The 19,002-nt window shown below is 35.3% G+C and overlaps 5 protein-coding genes across 8 annotated transcripts; 2 read left to right on the top strand and 3 right to left on the bottom strand.

The window, feature by feature from the left end:
• Window positions 1–1,385: 1,385 nt before the first annotated feature.
• Window positions 1,386–4,115, top strand: LOC108833624 (alpha-galactosidase 3; the record flags this gene model as incomplete). Its single annotated transcript, XM_018607035.2, has 12 exons — window positions 1,386–1,735; window positions 1,904–1,962; window positions 2,064–2,120; window positions 2,193–2,227; window positions 2,331–2,434; window positions 2,532–2,604; window positions 2,702–2,760; window positions 2,866–2,931; window positions 3,030–3,113; window positions 3,219–3,283; window positions 3,375–3,548; window positions 3,616–4,115. Coding segments are annotated over 12 exons (1,440 nt in total), but the record flags the coding sequence as incomplete, so codon positions are not given.
• Window positions 4,102–8,185, bottom strand: LOC108833622 (uncharacterized). Of its 4 annotated transcripts, XM_057010821.1 has the most exons (11): window positions 7,944–8,184; window positions 7,614–7,684; window positions 7,163–7,235; window positions 6,432–6,760; window positions 6,172–6,351; window positions 5,995–6,087; window positions 5,698–5,880; window positions 5,500–5,602; window positions 5,208–5,393; window positions 4,699–5,123; window positions 4,102–4,608 (listed from the first exon to the last, which is right to left on the bottom strand). In XM_057010821.1, exons 4-11 carry the CDS (start codon window positions 6,675–6,677, stop codon window positions 4,324–4,326), a joined length of 1,701 nt encoding a protein of 566 aa, XP_056866801.1. In that variant the 5' UTR covers window positions 6,678–6,760; window positions 7,163–7,235; window positions 7,614–7,684; window positions 7,944–8,184; the 3' UTR covers window positions 4,102–4,323. The 4 variants fall into 4 exon arrangements, with proteins under 4 accessions (XP_056866801.1, XP_056866803.1, XP_056866802.1 ...); XM_057010823.1 differs by lacking the exon at window positions 7,614–7,684 and having other exon boundaries at window positions 5,208–5,390; window positions 7,944–8,185; XM_057010822.1 differs by lacking the exon at window positions 7,614–7,684 and having other exon boundaries at window positions 7,163–7,208.
• Window positions 8,186–12,915: 4,730 nt separating this feature from the next.
• LOC108856528 (tRNA (guanine(26)-N(2))-dimethyltransferase) lies at window positions 12,916–14,745 on the top strand. The gene is made up of 5 exons (XM_018630355.2): window positions 12,916–13,573; window positions 13,672–13,872; window positions 13,949–14,249; window positions 14,338–14,400; window positions 14,506–14,745. The coding sequence occupies exons 1-5, from the start codon at window positions 12,942–12,944 to the stop codon at window positions 14,608–14,610; spliced, it is 1,302 nt and encodes a 433-aa protein (XP_018485857.2). The 5' UTR covers window positions 12,916–12,941; the 3' UTR covers window positions 14,611–14,745.
• Window positions 14,746–14,828: 83 nt separating this feature from the next.
• LOC108856529 (40S ribosomal protein S26-3) lies at window positions 14,829–16,102 on the bottom strand. The gene is made up of 5 exons (XM_018630356.2): window positions 15,946–16,102; window positions 15,758–15,850; window positions 15,585–15,669; window positions 15,366–15,499; window positions 14,829–15,056 (listed from the first exon to the last, which is right to left on the bottom strand). The coding sequence occupies exons 1-5, from the start codon at window positions 15,946–15,948 to the stop codon at window positions 14,979–14,981; spliced, it is 393 nt and encodes a 130-aa protein (XP_018485858.1). The 5' UTR covers window positions 15,949–16,102; the 3' UTR covers window positions 14,829–14,978.
• A 697-nt stretch (window positions 16,103–16,799) lies between these two features.
• LOC108860526 (superoxide dismutase [Mn] 2, mitochondrial) lies at window positions 16,800–18,228 on the bottom strand. The gene is made up of 6 exons (XM_018634391.2): window positions 17,919–18,228; window positions 17,771–17,817; window positions 17,564–17,689; window positions 17,360–17,416; window positions 17,181–17,258; window positions 16,800–17,060 (listed from the first exon to the last, which is right to left on the bottom strand). Exons 1-6 carry the CDS (start codon window positions 18,226–18,228, stop codon window positions 16,953–16,955), a joined length of 726 nt encoding a protein of 241 aa, XP_018489893.1. The 3' UTR covers window positions 16,800–16,952.
• Window positions 18,229–19,002: the final 774 nt, after the last annotated feature.

Below are 19,002 nucleotides of genomic sequence, written 5' to 3' on the forward strand. Positions count from 1 at the left end.
TTCTACTCATATGATTTTATGATTATTTGCATATTTGTGAAACAATATTTTACACCAACGATTTTTTTTAATGTGGATGTTTAGTAGTTTCAATGATTTATAATCATTTAAAAAACAATGAAAATTTCAAAAATTAAAGTATTAACTTTTCAATATATGTTCAATGCAAATATCAAAATATTAGTATGTATTTTCATACGATGTATAGTTTAATTTAAACGATATGATATATATATATATATATATATATATATATATATATATATATAAACATATATATATATAAACCTATTAAAATGAAATTATTTATTCATACGGTCTTATAATTATTGTATTCTAATATAAAAAAAATGAAACCTTGATCACAAAAGTTTATATAAGATTTTTAAGTCTTAGTAATTTTTACTCGTTTTGAAAAATTCAAAATATAACATATACAAAAAATCTAATTTTTATTATATCACTAATATAATTGTGTAATTTATTTTAATAATAAAAAATTAAACAAAAATGATAGAAAGTATACAAATTGTTATCAAATATTTATTATTTAAGATTATTAATTGCCGTATATATATTTTAATCACATTAGATAATTCCGTAGGTTTTATTTAAGGAAAGATATATGCGACCAATGTAATGCTAGATAATATAATTTTTAAAATATAATTTATATAAAGTGCTTTAGAATTCTTTGAAATAGGATATGGAAGGCATACACAAGTGCCATATAAGATGAGGTTCTTTTTTAATTCTTATAAAACTAAGGTTTATATTTTTTAAATGATTCCCAAATAACATATAGGGGATACCGTAACACTAAAAGACTCTCTTTTTTCAAAATAACACATGCAAAATATTATTCTATTAAAATAAATTAAGTAAAAATAAAATAAGCATAGACAATAATAAATTTTTGTAAATTATTTTTCTATGTAGAACTTTATATAACCCGTAGAACCGTGCATGTGAGTTTTATATTGAAACAAACGTAAAATAATATATAGTGTGAACGCGTTTATGTAGAATTTGGCCGAGAGCCCTCTGCACGTGACACGTAAGCGTATTTGTTTTCAAATCGCTGTGAAGCTGCCACATGGCAAACGTAATGTGAACGCATTAAATGACAATGCATCTCCTTTAATATATAGGGGATCACAGTTTCCCTTCTTTCAACAGTCGTGACTGGATAAATGCTTAAGACATAAAAACGCAATTCGTATGTTTTGCAGGTTTAGAAATGCGATACGTAATGTCAAAACCAAAAGAAGCTGATTTAGATACACACTCTTATCGTTAAACCACGTCCTAGTTTTTTTTTTAATTTATACCGAACATAAAATAGTAATTAATGACAACGACATAGTGTATATGATATATGATTCGTAAGCAAATTCTGGAACGAACTAGTTTTATTTTTTTATCCAAACTCTTTTGGATATATCGACACGACTCCAATTCTCCAAAACAAAACCATTTCCTTCTTCTTCTTGATCATTCGGTTTATTCAAACCAAGGACGAGAAGATGAAAGATCCTTTCCTGTCCTTCGTTGTGCTCCTCTCTTTATCTGCTCTGGTCTCTCAGACAATCGCAAGAAGAGTCAAAGCTCCCTTGCTGCAGCAGAGCAATACTAATGGATTGGTTTTCAGCAAATCATTCAATTCAATCTACGATACTTCTATGTACGGCCGCTTGCAGCTCAACAATGGCCTCGCTCGTACTCCGCAAATGGGGTATGTTCAGTAAAGGAACTAGCTTTACTCAGATTGGTCTGCTAATTGCGAAAAAAGGAACAGCCTTTTTTTTTGTTGTCTATCTTGTGATTGTAAAAGTTTAGAACTTTTGAAGTGTTTGTCTCTTATTTGGACTTTGTGTGTGTTTGTTTTGTTATAATATGACAGATGGAATAGCTGGAACTTCTTTGCTTGCAATATCAATGAAACAGTTATTAAGGAAACTGGTAAAGCTTACTCTCACATCACATGTTTCCTATGATTCTTTTTCTTATTATTTCATTCTAGTTGCTGATTATTATTGTTTTATTTTATTTTTAACTTACAGCTGATGCTTTGGTCTCCTCTGGCTTGGCTGATTTAGGATACATACATGTCAATATTGGTACATAACCCTCATCATTACTTGTCTCTTTACTGCTTCATGTTTTCACAAGTTCTTTTTTTTTTCCTGCAGATGATTGTTGGTCCAATTTGTTACGTGATTCAAAGGTAAGATTACTTTTGTATTAGACTTTCCATTTGATCACTAATGTTGTAGTGAGCTCATGTCCTGAGGAGGTGTGTTTCTTCTGTAAAATGTTGAATTTCTCAGGGACGGTTGGTTCCACATCCTGAAACATTCCCATCAGGGATTAAATTGCTTGCTGATTATGTTCATTCAAAGGGTCTCAAACTCGGTATATATTCTGATGCTGGGTAGGGTTCAAGCAAGATTCATGCACCACTTCTTTTTGTATTTATTATAAGTTCTACCAACGGAAGTGATAGTCTCCTCATTTCCTTCCTCTTTCAGCGTTTTCACATGTCAAGTTCGTCCCGGATCCCTTTTCCATGAAGTGGATGATGCTGATATTTTTGCTTCTTGGGTTAGTTTTCAGCCGTAACTTGAGAGTATTCAATGAACTAACTTACAAACAAAGATCACCGTGTATTAATATTATATCTTCTGTCTTTGGTTGGTAGGGTGTGGATTATCTGAAATATGATAACTGTTTCAACTTGGGGATAAAGCCAATCGAAAGGTTAGTTTGATCTCTTGTGATCTGAGTAAAGAGTATTAAGTCAGTAAAGTAACCTGTTATGTCCTGTGGTCAGTAAAGTAACCTGTTATGTCCTGTGGTTTCCAGATACCCGCCAATGCGTGATGCTCTGAACGCAACTGGTCGCTCTATCTTCTACTCGCTTTGTGAATGGTACAACCCCCTCAAAGAGTCTTCACACAGGTTTTGTAAGAGTAAATTGCTAGTTACATTTATTTACTCTTTTTTTTTCTTTTTCTTTGTGTTTGCAGGGGAGAGGATGATCCTGCCTTGTGGGCAAAAGAAGTTGGAAACAGTTGGCGCACAACAGATGACATCAATGATACATGGGCAAGGTGAGGCATTTTACTTTTTTAATAAGATTTGTTGCTTGGAGAGGGATTGGTTTGTTTTAATCATATGATCTAATTTGTTTTTGTTGTTTTTTGTTTTTTGTGAAGTATGACTACAATTGCTGATTTGAATGACAAGTGGGCTTCATATGCTGGACCTGGTGGTTGGAATGGTATAAAAAATTCATTTCAATTTCTCATAGAACTTAGTACACACTTAAGAGTCCTGATGTATTGATGGACACTTGTTTACATTGGCATTAGATCCGGATATGTTGGAAGTTGGGAACGGAGGGATGACTTACGAGGAGTATCGTGGTCACTTTAGCATTTGGGCTTTGATGAAGGCACCACTTTTGATTGGTTGTGATGTAAGAAACATGACTGCTGAAACTTTTGAGATTTTGAGCAATAAAGAGGTTATCGCTGTTAACCAAGGTGATCTTTTCAATCTTCTAGACTTGTTAGCTTCACTGTGGTTTTTGACATATTTGTGGTTTTGCAGACCCACTTGGTGTTCAAGGAAGGAAAATTCAAGCCAACGGAGAAGATGATTGTCAACAGGTGTGGTCAGGGCCTTTAACTGGTGACCGTATGGTAGTTGCGCTCTGGAACCGTTGTTCAAACCCTGCAACTATTACAGCAACATGGGATATGATCGGTCTTGAATCCACCGTTAGTGTCTCGGTTAGAGACTTGTGGCTGCACAAAGATATAACAGACAATGCGTCTGTCTCTTTTGAAGCTCGAGTAGAGGCACACGACTGTCACATGTACATCCTCACTCCCCAGGCTGTTGTATCACGCTCTGATGTATAGTCCTTTCTTGTGAGTGTTTGTGAACAACCTTTGTTATGTACTATCTTGTAACACATGAAAGCTGTTGTTATTCAGACAACTTTCATAGTGTTCTTATGTACAAAAAACCTTAATACTTTTGTACAAAAAAACCTAAATACGTATGTGTTCATGAAGTTACTAAATAAAGAAATACTTTTGAGGTGATTTGTTTTTCTTCCAGTTACTTCTTAACAGCAACAAAGAAGAGGTCTCTCATTAAACATTGGTCCACAAAAAGTAATGAAGTTCCTGATGAATCTTTCGAATCCTAATTAAAAGTTTGTTCATGTGGTTTTTATAGAGACAAAGCTAGTTATCCTGAAGGTATACCAAAGAGAGACCAAACAAAGATAATCTGTGACAATCACTAAATTCAAGAACCGTTCAACGTTTGTGATGATTTGCTCTCCTCTTCTTTGCCATTTTCCTTTTTCAGTGTGCTGCTTGTATCTACAAGGTTCTTTGGGTTACTACAAGTCTCTGGTTTGACACATTCTTCTCCTTTGAAACTGGTACAAGAAGTAGACACTTGACCAGAAAGATCGGAGCAGCTACTAGCTCCATTGTCTTCTCTTGCCTCAGCAGATGACTCTAAATGATGAGTCCGTGAGTTTCCATTACCAGAGTCTCTGGACTTGTCAGAGTATTTCTGTTGACTCTGCAACAACCAGCGAGCAAGCAATTTAGAAGCTTGCAGCAACAAGTTAAAACTCTAAGCTGATAACTCAAAAGCTGAGAAATCACATACCATGTCAGGAATATAAGTTCCTGTTCCTCTCCTCTTTCCATTAGTTAAAGACTGCAATGGCAAAGACTGCATTGACGCTGATCCACTAAGACTTCTAAGATAAAACTCGTTCTTTCGGTAACTCACAAGGTGACGGACAACATCCCAAGAACTTGCATCCCTATGACTATGATACATTTGACCATACACAAGCCTACCAAAGTAACCTTCAAAATCTCCACTGAGTTCAGATAGCTCTGACCTTCCAGTACCAAACGCTGTAACCGGATCGTTCACATCTTGTCTTTGTCCCTTACCATTCCTCTCCAAAGAATTGCCAAAGAACTTCTCCAGTCTCCATCCCATGGTTTCACCAGGTAGTGAAAGAACATCTCTGAGCTTTTTAGCTCCAAGTGTAAAAGCATGCATTATTCGTTTGAAATTTCCTAAATAACAAAATTTCAAGAAAATAAAAAAAACGAAACTGGTACAAAATGGTTATGAAATATATTTTTTAATCAATAAAGTACCTTTTGTAACACTTTTTCCGAGGTTGTTGCTGTGTTTAAGAGGATCAACTATGTTGAGATGTCTGATAGGAAACTGAAGACCTTTTGTCTCAACAGTCTTAGTTGGTGTAGTAGAATATAACTCTACACAGTCCCTCAAAAACTTCTCATCAAGCAATAACTTGTGCCCATTTTCTGGAGAAGCTGCTGGAAAGAGAGACAAGAGAATGCCATCAAAGTAAAACGTTAAAATAAAGACAGAGAAAAATGCTTACAAAAAGATGTGTCTGCAACTTTTAACATCAATCCCTACCAACAAGTTCTGGAAGGCTAGATATTGGCACAGGACCACCCACACTTATGCAGTAGTTGCTCCAGTCAAATGAACTATAGTAATCCAAGAACTTATACAGAACCTGTGTGAATATATTGACTCTTATCTCATCTTTTACATGTATCACTTATTGTAGACGTTACAAAAGTTTCTTGAGAAATTAAAGTGTGTGATTACCGCTAAAGGCCCGGATAGTGATGAATGAAATAGATTGATGATATACAAGACTAGTACTGCCAGTGCATATGTGGAGATCAACCCAGTGTTAGCACCAAGAATTCGACTCTCATAATAGCACCAAGCTTTAGTTAAGATGATACTACGCTTGAAAAGATGATCTCTTCCAAAGAGTTGGTCAACCTTAAGAACACATCAAACCACACATTAATAACCAAATATACAAGAATCAAAGCTGAATAATGACATGTTTAATAGACTACTAGAGCCTACTCTCGAAGAGGGTGATGATGGTACCTGTTCCAAAAAACATAATGCGCGGAGCCCCGCTGTTTGATTGAAGGAGATATCCACAGCAATGCTCCTAATGTTGCATTTTATGACCTTGACCTACAATCCAAAAGGGCACAAGCAGAGCCATCTTTATTGAACAAGATTTGAATCACAAAACCAAAACGAAATAAGTAAACAAACCTGTGCAGGGATAAACTGAACATCGGTTACATGGAATTCAGACTTCCCTTCCTCGCTTTTAAGCGTATCATATAACTTTTCAAAGAACTCATCCTCCATGTTCCGCTTAGTTAGGACCGTCAGATCGATATCTCCGTCTGGGAGATAGGTTTTTAACGGCACTGAACCAAATGAAAATACCTGTAGATACAATTTGCAATTTGAAAATGAACAACACATCGTTTAAAACAAGCAAGAGTTAACAAGGAAGGGAGTCTAACCTCAATTCCATCATGACTCTTGATTAGAGTATGTACGTAATCGATGATCTCATTCCTACTTCTGTCTGAAATAATAGCAGGTTGTATAGTGTTTAGTATCTCATGAGCTCTCTCTTCTGCAATCATCCAAAACTCTCCATCTGTTGGCAACGAATCCGCTTTAGGTTGTGCAGTTGTTAGTGACAATGAGCATGTTGAAGAAGACGAAGATGAAGAAACCGACAATCTCTCTTGAATGTCACCCATGTGAGCATAACTTCAAACTAAAACATCAATGGATAATGCATAAATCCTCAAATCCAGTGAGCCACTTTATAGGAGTGTGACATCTACAAACCACAGAGACAAGTTGACCTTTCAGCAAAGAGGATAAAAAGAGTTGACTTTATCATACTAGACAAAGAAAAGGACACCAAAGCAAAGGAAGACGAGGTAAAGCTGGTTGTTCAAAAGCACCATGGATCAAGAGAAAAACAGAGAAGATCAAGAAAAAACAAAACAGAGCAATGTCAATAGTGAATGCAGTATTTTTTTTTTTGTCAAAGCAGTATTTGTTATTATCCTATAGATTTAACACCTCAAGGCAAAACCAAACACTGAACATGATATCTATCTTGTGTCATGATTATTTCTACGGCAAAAACTAGCTCACCCTTCTTCCAAAATCAGATTTTTCTAACGCAGAGACTTATATAAACGGATATTTTGACTTTTAAGTTTCGAAAGAGTACCTGCTGCAGATTTAGTCCATTTGTCGTGAGATTCTTTGAGGCTAATCTGCGAATATTCAATAGGCCTTAATTCCTGGAACAAATAAATAAAAAAATCATAAATTTTGGAACAGGGTTTGTGATTTTTTTCTTAACTAATCTACGTGACATTAGACATGAGAAAAATAAGGCCTTTTGGAATATAATAAAACCAACTTTTCGTGTTGGTATCATCTTTTAAGCTGTAACAAAATAGGACCACGACCGCTAGTTCGAGACAAAAGAGACGCAAGATCCCAAAAAGCAAACGAGACTCACGCCGATTCAATTAATCTGTCTAATCTTTTGTCTGACAATTGAGAATCAACAGCACAAAAAAACGAGACTTTTGTAATCTCACGCTCATTGAGAAAGACTATTTCAAACGCAGATTATGTTTATATTAATTGGAATTGGTTAAAGATTAATTTACCTCTCCACAATATTTCCAGCGTTTGGTTTCCAGATCTTATTGGACAGACACAGACTCACACGTTACACGAACTTTTTTTCAACCCAACAAAAAAAATCTTACATGAAACTTATTTTTCAGACAATAAGTAAACGAAACGGAAAGCAAATGTTTTTTTTTTTGCATCAAAGAGAAACCGAAACGATGAATAAAAGATAATGCAAAGGGATTTATAAAGAAGAATAAAAAAATATACCAAAGAAATTATGGAAGGTTCATAAAAGTGGAGACCTAAAAAAATCTTCAGTCCAAAAAAAAAAAAGATAGAGATAGACTTTTTTTCTTTTTTACCTTTCTTCTTTCTCTTCATCGTTATCCTGCCATCTTCATGTTCAACCCCCCCCCCCCCCCTCTAACGTTTGTGATTCAACAAAACCCTAATTTCCATTAACCCAGAAACAGAAACTCAAAAAAGTTCAATGAATAGTTCAAAAACAATGGTCCATGAAAGGGCAGAAAGAAAAACGCGTATCGGGGTCTTCGGTGGTGTCGAGTCTAGACGATCATACGCGTTAAAAATGTTGGACGTACTTAATCATAAGCTTGATGACGTGGCTTAACACATCGGTGCTGATACGAGGTTATATATCTTCCGTACACGTGGTTTTACACTGGACATGACTCATTTCTTAGATCAAATTTTGTTCAAACGAACCAAAATTTTCGATGTCTGTCCCGTATCTGATCTATAAAAAAAAAAAAAAATCTTTTTTTTTTGCTTTTTTTTGCCAACGCATTCGTCCAACTAATTCTACTCTGAAAAATATGAATCGAATTCACATTTTTGAAGTCCTCGTGTACTCTTTAAAACATCTCTATCTTCATCGCAATGTAAGCCAGTCTATCGAATTCATAGTCATGTTTACTACGTTTGAACAGATCAAAGTTATCCTTTTCTCTTTCGTACACAAAGTTACCCAAAGTAATCTTTCCATATTACCATGTAAAGTTGAGAAATTCATGTTGCATGTCCGTAATCCTAAAGATTCAAAACCTAATCCTTAAAACTATATTCTAAACCAATGAAACTGTCATTATCGATCTATGACGCATCAATTTGACAAAAAAAAATCAAAATATGAAGGTGATACCGTCTCAATTAGGGGTGCGCAAAAAAACCGAACCGAACCGATTGAACCGAACCAACCGAACCGAAACCGATTCGAACCGAACCAAAGTCTATTATCAAACAGTTAGGTTTAAGATTTTTCCAACCCGAACCAACCGAACCGAACCCGATCTGAACCGAACCACGTTGAACCGAACCAAACTAAACCGAACCCATAACTAATGTGCATATAGCAATATACAATATACTAAAATGCTAAGACTAAAATTATCGTTAATTTTATTAAGGATTTTTTTTTTAGTTTTCTATTTACTTTAGTTAATTTTTGTTTGATGTTTATAATTTGTTAAAGTTTTTGTTTCAGTTTTACATTATATTTAGTTTACATAGTTTATTTTGTAGAGGTATTATTAACGATGTTTTTTTAATTTTCTATTTATTATAGTTAACTTTGATTTGATTGTGCTCTTATAAATGTTTTGTGTTTCTAAAAGTTTTTTCGGTTTTATATTGAAATTAGTCAACATAATTTAGTTTTTTATAATCGTCAACACGATGATTTTATGACCATGCGTTTGTGTTTTAAAACCGAACCGAATTCAAACCGAACTGAGTTCAAACCGAACTGAAACCGATCCAAACCGAACTAACTATGGTTTACTTTGGTTGGATAAATCATTGAACCGAATTAACCAAACCGAGCCGAAACCGAACCGAACCGATAAAATAACCGAAGTGCCGACCCCTAGTCTCAATAGAAGAGTTATCAATCATAGTCTTTGTTTGCTTTTTATTTTTTGTCAGCCTTCCTATAATATTTTGCCTCAAGAGATTCTTGTTGGAGAATATCAATAGGAAATACGACATTTCCATTAAAAAGTTTGTCATTCTTCATATTCTAAATGTACCAACATATCTATGGAAAGATATTGAAATGTAGTTTTAGTAGAACCACCTTTTTTCTCTTCTAAAACAACAAGTTTCATATTTTAATATATAAATATACTCGGAAAATAATTCGAAAGAATGGTCTGACATCCTCGACATGATTGTCCTTCATATCATGAACACAACCGATTAAGACTTTCGACATTCAGGCAGATTTAATCAATACTAGATTCTGACCCGCCCTTTAGAGGACGTTGTATATTTCTGTTTTATTTTATTTTTCATATTTATTTTTCTTTGTGATTATATTTGTATTTTTTTGTAATCATATTTGTGTATAAATCTTAATTAAAATATATTTTACTAAATAATAGCAATTTAAAAATTGATCCGGTATACGCTCGGTTAGGGCTGGATTGCCGGTCGAACCCGCCAACCCGCGGTTTCTATTTTGTTTTGGTAAAAAAATACGACCCGCACAACCTGCAAACAAATAATTTGTACCGGCATCCACCTCATTTAATTTTACGGTTATATGCGGGTTATAAATTTTTTTTAAAAATAATTATTAATTTACTTATTATAAAAAATATATTTTTAATAAAAATATATTTAAAAATTTTATCTTTTTTTAAGTTACCATATTCTTAAAAAGCGTTTACTTTTATTTTTCAAATATTTTTCGGGTCGTCGGGTACCCGTAATCCAAAATCTACCAATCCGCATCCACCCTAAATAAAATACTTATAACCCGCATCCGCAAATCGATTTTTTTCAAATAGTTGAACCAAATTTATGATCCGCCCTTAAAAAGACAGATATACTTTTTGTTTTATATTTTTAAGAAATATAATTTTATAATATATGAGATTAGATTGATTATTTAAAATATAAGATTAAGTTAGGCTGATTATTCACGTAATTAATTTGCAAATAAAACATTACTTTTTCGAAACTTTAAAGTTCACGAAGCACTAATAGTATTAGACACTATTAATAATAACTGAAAGATATTGGACATTACTATAACCGCCGGCGAATTAATTTTTAGAGGAAAATCTATATGGTGAATTAGTTTTTAGAGATTATGTGGAGGAAAAAATAGTTGGACCAATCATTTATCAAATTGGTCATACTGCTAATTTAATAGAATAGATAATAAGATTGTAAAATTAATTTCTGTTTTGCCTTTGAAATATCAGTTTTGATCTTATTCATGTTTTTTTGGTGTCCTTAGCAAAGATTATCTGATTAAAAAAAAAGAAGCAAACAGAGCTACCATTGTCACTTTTCTACCTTCCATCGAGACATCATCTTCCCGGCAAATCTAAATCAAATAAAGGGTCTTATTTGATTCTTATTAAATCTGTGACCTTTGCACCTTTTCTTCCGCATACTGATATATATGGGTCATTTGAAAGTTCCAAATCATTTGTGAATTAGACTTGCGAGTATCACATCCGGTCATCCGTATTTTTGCTTCTTATTAATTAAAAAGGGATGAGACAACATCCATACATTTTGTAACCCACACTGCTCACCCACATACACCATTTTAGCTACCTAATTTTATTTGTAAGAATACCTGAAGTTAGAATTTGACCAAAAATACACCTTAGATTATTCAAATCTTCGGAAATTCTAACAAAACAAAAACATCAACAAACAACCCTTATGGAGATGATTGCCTCTTTCCTCCCATGACTATTTGTACCTTGAATCTCCAAAGGTATCCAAAAATACTGATTAAATCGAATACCATTCTTTGAATCACAGCCAGTCGAATATAAAACCAGTAGATCCCTCTAACAGAGGCAAGAAAACCATCACCGTAAACTTCCGTCAATTGAACTCCTTGTTCCATAATGTCCATTGAAATTTGAAACTCTTGTGGGCATAAAGAAGCTTTAGCACCACCCTTATAACCATAAACTTTTTATCAATAGTTAAACATGATTGAAAATCACCCTTGCTCTCTTGTACCTTGCTCTCCTGTACAATTAACAGAAGAGTGAAAGTGATAATAGGAATAATAGAACAGATTCTACAACGCAAAGGAAGATATATCATAATGGAAAATTTGTCAAACGTTAGATGATTTACAACTGATACTTCCTTGTATTACTTAATGATCCACGTTCAACATTCCACCACCAAAAAAAAATCCTAGTCTTTTGTATAACTCTATTGAGGACCATTGGAGACTTCCGTGCTCCTCAAAGAGAGCCCTCTACTCAAAACACATCTGGAGTAAACCTTTACCACCCATACCTTTTGTAATTTGGGAATAATCAAATTTAACACTCTGTTTTGAACCCATTGAGAAACATGTTTCACTGAATTATAACAAACATAAAAGTGAAAATAAAACAGGAGCAGAGACTACCTATTACACCCTAACATACAATCTCATCTATACAGTAAATATTCCACCAAAACCTTTACCTCATCTCAAGCCTTGCCTTTTATGCTGGTATATGGAAATCTCCAAGCTGAGAATTGCATATTCTCCACTGATTGAGATTCACAAAACCTCTTCGATCTTCATCGCTGTAACATGTCATTCTTTCCTCCATTTAATTCAGACTAATATGACTGGAAAACCATAAAGAAACCCAGTAACACCTCTAATCTTCATTGCTGTCAGGTTTGAGATGGTTTCGTCATCTTAATAGCCGCAGAGCTATTAAGTATATTCGAGTATTTCACGTATTTCTGTTCAATATTATTTAAGAATTGTTCAAACAAATTTATCGTGTATAATTTGAAGATATGGTAGGTAAAAAAGGTGTTATTCATGGTTGGATTATATCTATATATCTTGTTTATCGTTAAAATTAATATTTTGATAAAGTAAATTTAATTAAAATCATAGCATACAAATATTCTAGTGGCATGAAATTGTAAATATTTCAAAAGTTTAGGTGATCTCAAAAAAGGCCTTTCAGTTTTAATAGTATTGATTTTGGAAATATTCAAAACAAATTATTCAAAATACAATACATGAAAATATACCAAAATAGTAATAGTAAAAAATGTTTAAACAACCAAAATATCATACATACATTTATTTCTATCCGGAGGGAACACACTTTTATATTAATTTTAGATATTTAATTTTATATTATAGAATTTGTTACATATTTATTCTTAAGATTTTTATAAAGATCCCAAATGTATCTAAATTAAAAAAATTATAAATAATTAAATAAAATTTAATTTTTTGATTCGAAAATCAAAAAGAACTGAATAGACCCAAACGGAATATCCACCCATAATTTAAATAAAAAGAAAAATAAACCAACAATTACCAGATTTCATTTCCCGCCGCTATGTTGTTGCTAACTCTCTCTCCTAAAACCCTATCCTCTTCCTCCTCCTCCTCCTCCCCTCTTCCCCAATCCCAAAACCCTAGACTCAAATCCCCCAATCCATCTCGACTCAATACTCGATGCGGTCCCGTCCTCCCGAAATCGGAGGTTCACACCGAGAGGGGACTCGAATTCGACTCCGGGGAGACCTTCTTCCGCCACGAGAGCGCCAGAGGCCGCGACCTCGGCGTGCTCTCCGCCTCGCTCCACAAGAGATCCACCGGGAGCCTGCGGGTGCTCGACGCGATGTGCGGGTGCGGGATCAGGTCGCTCCGCTACCTCGTGGAGGCGGGCGCCGATTTCGTGGTGGCGAACGACGCGAACGACGAGAACCGGAGAGTGATCACGAGGAATCTTACTAGAGTCGAGAGAGGGGAAGGAGATGGGAGGAGATGGGCCGTGACGCATATGTTGGCTAACAAGGCGATGATCGAGAGGTATATGGTTGGTGATTTCTTCGATTTGATTGATATCGATTCGTTCGGGAGCGACTCTGCGTTTCTGAGGGATGCGTTTAATGCGTTGAAGCTGGGTGGGTTGCTTTATCTGACTTCCACGGATGGGTACTCTTCTGGTGGTCACAGGCCTTACAAGTGAGTGAGTTTAACAATTATTAAAGTTTGATACTTTACAAATGGGTTTAGGATTTAGGAAAGCTTATGGAGCGTTTTCTTTTTTACTGTGGTTTTAGTTCGTTGGCAGCTTATGGAGCGTTTATTAGGCCAATGCCGTTTGGGAATGAGATTGGGCTAAGGATGCTTATAGGTGGAGCGGTGAGAGAAGCCGCTCTGCTTGGTTATCATGTTACGCCTCTTTTCTCGTATTATTCTTTTCACGGACCTGTGTTTAGAGTCTTGCTTCGGGTTCACCGTGGGAAGCTACACGAGGACAGGTTGTCTCTACGTTTTTGACTCTGACTACAAGGACTCGAGTATTTAATTGGTGTTGTCTGGTGGCTTTAACTGCAGGAACTATGGTTTTGTCACTTTCTGTCATCTTTGCGGCCATTCTGATTCAGTGAGATGGGATGAACTTGGTCTATTGGGATGTCATTGCAGTGATACAAAGGCTTCTTCTTCACTGGTGGTTTCAGGACCAATGTGGCTTGGACCGCTTCATGATGGATCGTATGTTACTGAAATGCTGGATCTGGCTAAGGAATGGGGATGGGTGAGTGAAGGCACTGGCATGGATCTGGAGAAACTTCTCAGCATAATGATCGAAGAGAGCGATCCGAGACTGCCACCCGGATATTTCAAGATGGATGAGGTCCTTTAACCATCATAATTCATTTACGTTGATAAGAAAGACGCATTCGTTACATGATGTGATGATTTGTTTTATGGTGTGTGATCAGATGGCGAGCCGTGCGAAGATGAACTCACCCTCGTTGAAGAAGATGATGAGTGCACTTGTTAAGGTACAGTACTAGTTGCATTTTGGCTCACAGCTTTGATCTTTGAAAGAAGTAAATGCAACCATTTGATCATCTAAACAACTGTATGCCCTTTTGGAAATTTTGCAGGAGGGATACGCCGTTAGCAGATCTCATATTATATCCAACGGTCTCAAAACAGATTGTCCCATATCACATTTTATAAACATTGCCAAAGCTGAATTGCAGAGTTGATTTTTTTCTCTCTTTTGTGTGTCAATTAGTTCAGTGTAGCTGCTTAGCATCAGTGATGTGTCTGCCTTTTTTGTTTACAAAATCCAAGCTATTTAACTCAAACTTGACTTCAACTCAATTGATAGTTCATTATAATTAAATAATAAAAACCATTATATCTGATGAAATTCTAGAGAAATGTATTTATTTGCATGAACTAAATAAAGAGGAAATGCAAATGTCGAAATGAACTGATAGATTGGTCTCAAAGAATTCGAAGTTACAAAATCATCTCTAACCAGATGTAGAGAACATGTTCAAAAATTCCAGACAGCCCAGAGACTGAAACTATAATATTAAGAGTTGAGTGGCCAGCTCCTTGCAGTCTTTTAAGTACGAGGAGCAGCAGGGGCACCACCAGCAGGGCGAGGGGCCTGACCAGGTTGTCCAGGCTTAGGAGTATCCTCCTGAAAATTCATCATTTTCAAAAACATTCAGTCAAACACAAAATTAACATTGCACACAACAAAACATAGAAGAAGCTTCAAGAATTCAAAAATCAAAACATATATATATATGATAGAGATCACATAATAATACATTCTCCTCAAGAAGTATCAAAACTAGCGGCAATCACTATTCAGCTAACTTTACACTAAGTGCAACTAAGAATTCTAACCATAATCAAAAGCAAAACATAACCAACTTGTATCTAATGGCTGATTATGAAAAACTGATTGGTTATGTGGAAGACGTAATCGAGTTGAGAGATTTACCTTGCGTCTGGCAAAACGGGGAGGAGGGGTACGAACCCTACGGTTGGTGCGGGATCGAACTCTCACAACGTGAGAGTGGATAGCACATGAAACACAGTATTGCACCTTAGAGTACAGCTTTGGGAGAGTGTAACCTAAACCAAACAGAGACAAATCACATTAATCCAACGACAATTTAATCACACATAAGGCAAAAATGAGAATCATTCAATAACATACCATCGTAGACACTGGCTTCTTGAACATCTCTGATAGCAGCCTGCTCAACGATGTTCCTGACAAGGAATCTCTTAATCGCCTTATCCTATATCAACAGAGTAACAGAACATCAGATCAAACTTTCAGACAAATCTAGCTATCCGACAACGAATCAACAAGAGATTGAACCAAACCTTGGGACAGCATTTCCCGCAGTTGGAACACCTGATGGGATTCACGTGACCACGGTTGTGCTTGTTCCTGCCACCGTTCCTACGCTTGAAAGTCTACACAAGAGACAAAACAAAGGATTCATTTACACAATGCGAGCTTGCTACTATGTTCTTACACGATTGATCTATCGAAGAAAGGGGAGACTTGCCATGTTTGCAAGCAAAAGAGTTTCAAGCCTTCTGCGATCTGTTCTCTTCTTCGTTACGGCGACAGGTTGAGGATTTAAACCCTAAAATCGATTCTTATATCTTCACGCACTGCTTGCTGTTTTAGGTTTGATTACGATGGGCTTTGATCAAGTGTTTGGGCCTGAAATGTAAGCCCCGGCCTGGGTTGAATTTTATTAATTTTAACAAATTTAAATATTTATTTTATAAGCTGCTTGATTATTTAAAATCGGTATTTCATCTCTTTTATAATTGTTAAACTTAATAGTTTATTTTAATATATTACCTACATATTAAATTATAATATCTTTCTACCCATATTTTATAAATATGTAAAATACAAATAAATATTATATAAATAATTTCAAAAAACGAAAAATACTAATTTAAAACTTTAGTTTAGAATTCTTTTCTCAAATGTTTTTCCAATTTTTCTCGAAATTTTATTTGAAATCTAAAAATTATTTTTAACTATTTTAAAATTATTATTTCAAATATAAATAATTTTTTTGAAAAAAAGTCTTAAACCTCACTCTCAAAACCACACCGTTCAAATATGTTATAAAAGTATAGATATCTTTTCATTTGTTTAATTTTAGTCCTTCAATATGTTATAAAAGTATAGATATCTTTTCATGTTTAATTTTAGTCATTTTGTGTGCTATGTTTATGATAAAACCTTCTAGTACTATTTAAAAAATTATCTTCTGAAAATACTATTATTCTATTTTGGTTATGTTTTTTCACAGTATACATGTACAAACACGATTTTAAAACTACGTGATATGATATCAACTTTGTGGCATTAGATCCATGAACCTTTATTTAGCATCCGTATCACAAGTTTATTTTACACCAAGGAACCTGACATTTTTAAACATTATTCCATATTCACTACTCAACCTCCAGAGCATTCGGTTCTATAGTAACGAAACTTTAAAAAACTACCAACTGTATCCACATATGTTACACACAGACGTGTTTTCGTCTAAACCTCGTTTAGATGTCGGTTGTGCTTCTCAAATATGTCCGAAGCATATTTCCAGTTGATCACAGTCCATATGTTCTTCAAGTACTCCGCTCTCGCATTTTTGTACTATACATAACCCACACCAAATTGATGAAAACTTTATACTAGTTGTGTAACATTTTTTTGTTAACAACCACCAATAAGTTATAGTATTATTTCAAAGCGTTACAGAAGTTAGTTGAGTACCTGTGGATAGTATGCGTGCTCCCATACGTCAATTCCAATCAGAGGAACCAAGTCTGATCCTTTAGTCACCAATGGATCCTACATTTTCTCTTTATCAGTTATTTTTTATTTTCTTTTGGAATTCTTGTGATAGTTAACCCTGTAACTAAATATCACACTAAATAAAATGTATTAACTACCTGATTAGCCGTGGTCTCAACGACAAGTCTCTTCAGCTCTTTGTCTAATCCAAACCACTAAGACAAAGGAGACACAAACATTATGCAATATGAGGCCCCAAAAAGGTATAAAACTTATGATCAGCCCATTCATATCAAAGTCTATTGATGTATACAATTTGAAACTGATTCATCGTTCTTGAGGGAGTTTAACAAAGCGCTTACCACCCATCCAGATCCCTGAACAGCAGCACCTTCAGTGTTCATCTTTTGCATTAATTCTTCCAAGGATCCGAAATGAGCATCTATAGCCGAAGACAAAGGATCGTGCGGCGGCTTACCACCTCCTTCCTACATATTCAAATTAACACATTGAGTAAAAAATACACTCATAAAAAATAACGGAGTGACAACCAAGAAAGGCACTCGTACATGAACAGGAGCTAAGTTTTTCCAGAAGATTGCATGGTTAACGTGGCCTACAAGTAAAAAGGTAAACCCGCAATCAGTAAAACTCCTTAAGATCAACAAGCAAGGAGCACCTGATGTAAAGATAAAAGGGTTCTGAGCTGGTCTTTACCTCCGCCGTTGAACTTGATTTGGCTCTGAAGTTTGACGACGGAGGAGTGATCACCATTGGCCAAGGCTGAGCGGAGTTGGTCGAGGGCTTTGTTGTAATTAGTAACGTATGTCTGGTGGTGTTTCTGGTGATGCAACCGCATGATCTCCTCGCTGATCGCTGGCTCTAGTGCATCGTAAGGATACGGAAGATCAGGCAGTGAAGCAGTCTTCATCGACTCAAGACACGGGTCCATGGTGGTTTTTCCTCTTCCAACGTCAAGACTCATCGCTAAAACACTAAGGAAGATAATATAAACACCGATGCTCATAGTTTTATGTATATATACACGCTTGTAATGAAGCGAGGGTGTGGATTTATAAAAAAGATGTTATGACACGTCTCCTTTGACTTATCCACTTGTCAATCTCTACGGCTTTACAGATTTAAGTGTTCTGCACCGTTGCTAGATTTGTGTCGCAACGTTGCGTTACGACTTTTCTATATGATGTTGGTGTAGTGTATGTGCTTTTGTCGTTGCATGTGTGTGTTTTAGCACGCTGCACGAGAAAAGTAAAACTTGATCCAACGCTATGTTATATAAGTCCAAACCTCAGTCAGATGATCCAATCCTTACATGCTAAAGATCAACGCATCTAACCATTCGATCAGACTGTTTATCTATGTAGTTAATTCACGTCGTCTATTTTCTGCTAATCTTTACCGAAATCTTCCATTATAAATCTCAAAAGTATACCTTAAACATGTTAATAAAATTTAATTTTCAATTATTGGATGTAACTAACAGAGATATGCCCAAAAATTATTATATTCACACCTTAATCAGGACATCTACCACATTTTAACGATGATTTTCAAAATAAAAATCTCTACTGCTTGGGAAAATAAGATCATTCATACTTGGAAAGAGAAGTGTGTTACGGTAAATGAGGCCAAAGCCCACAACTTTCTTTAAAATCAAAGGCCCAGTTCATTATCATAGATGGTACAACTCGGCTTCCGACGTGGCATATCCAAAGGCATAAATTAGTAAATGACGAGGACGATACGTGGCCAACGCAATGTAAATGCCACACCAGCGCGT

Source organism: Raphanus sativus, chromosome 5, assembly GCF_000801105.2.
Source record: "Raphanus sativus cultivar WK10039 chromosome 5, ASM80110v3, whole genome shotgun sequence".
Taxonomy (NCBI): Eukaryota; Viridiplantae; Streptophyta; class Magnoliopsida; order Brassicales; family Brassicaceae; genus Raphanus; species Raphanus sativus.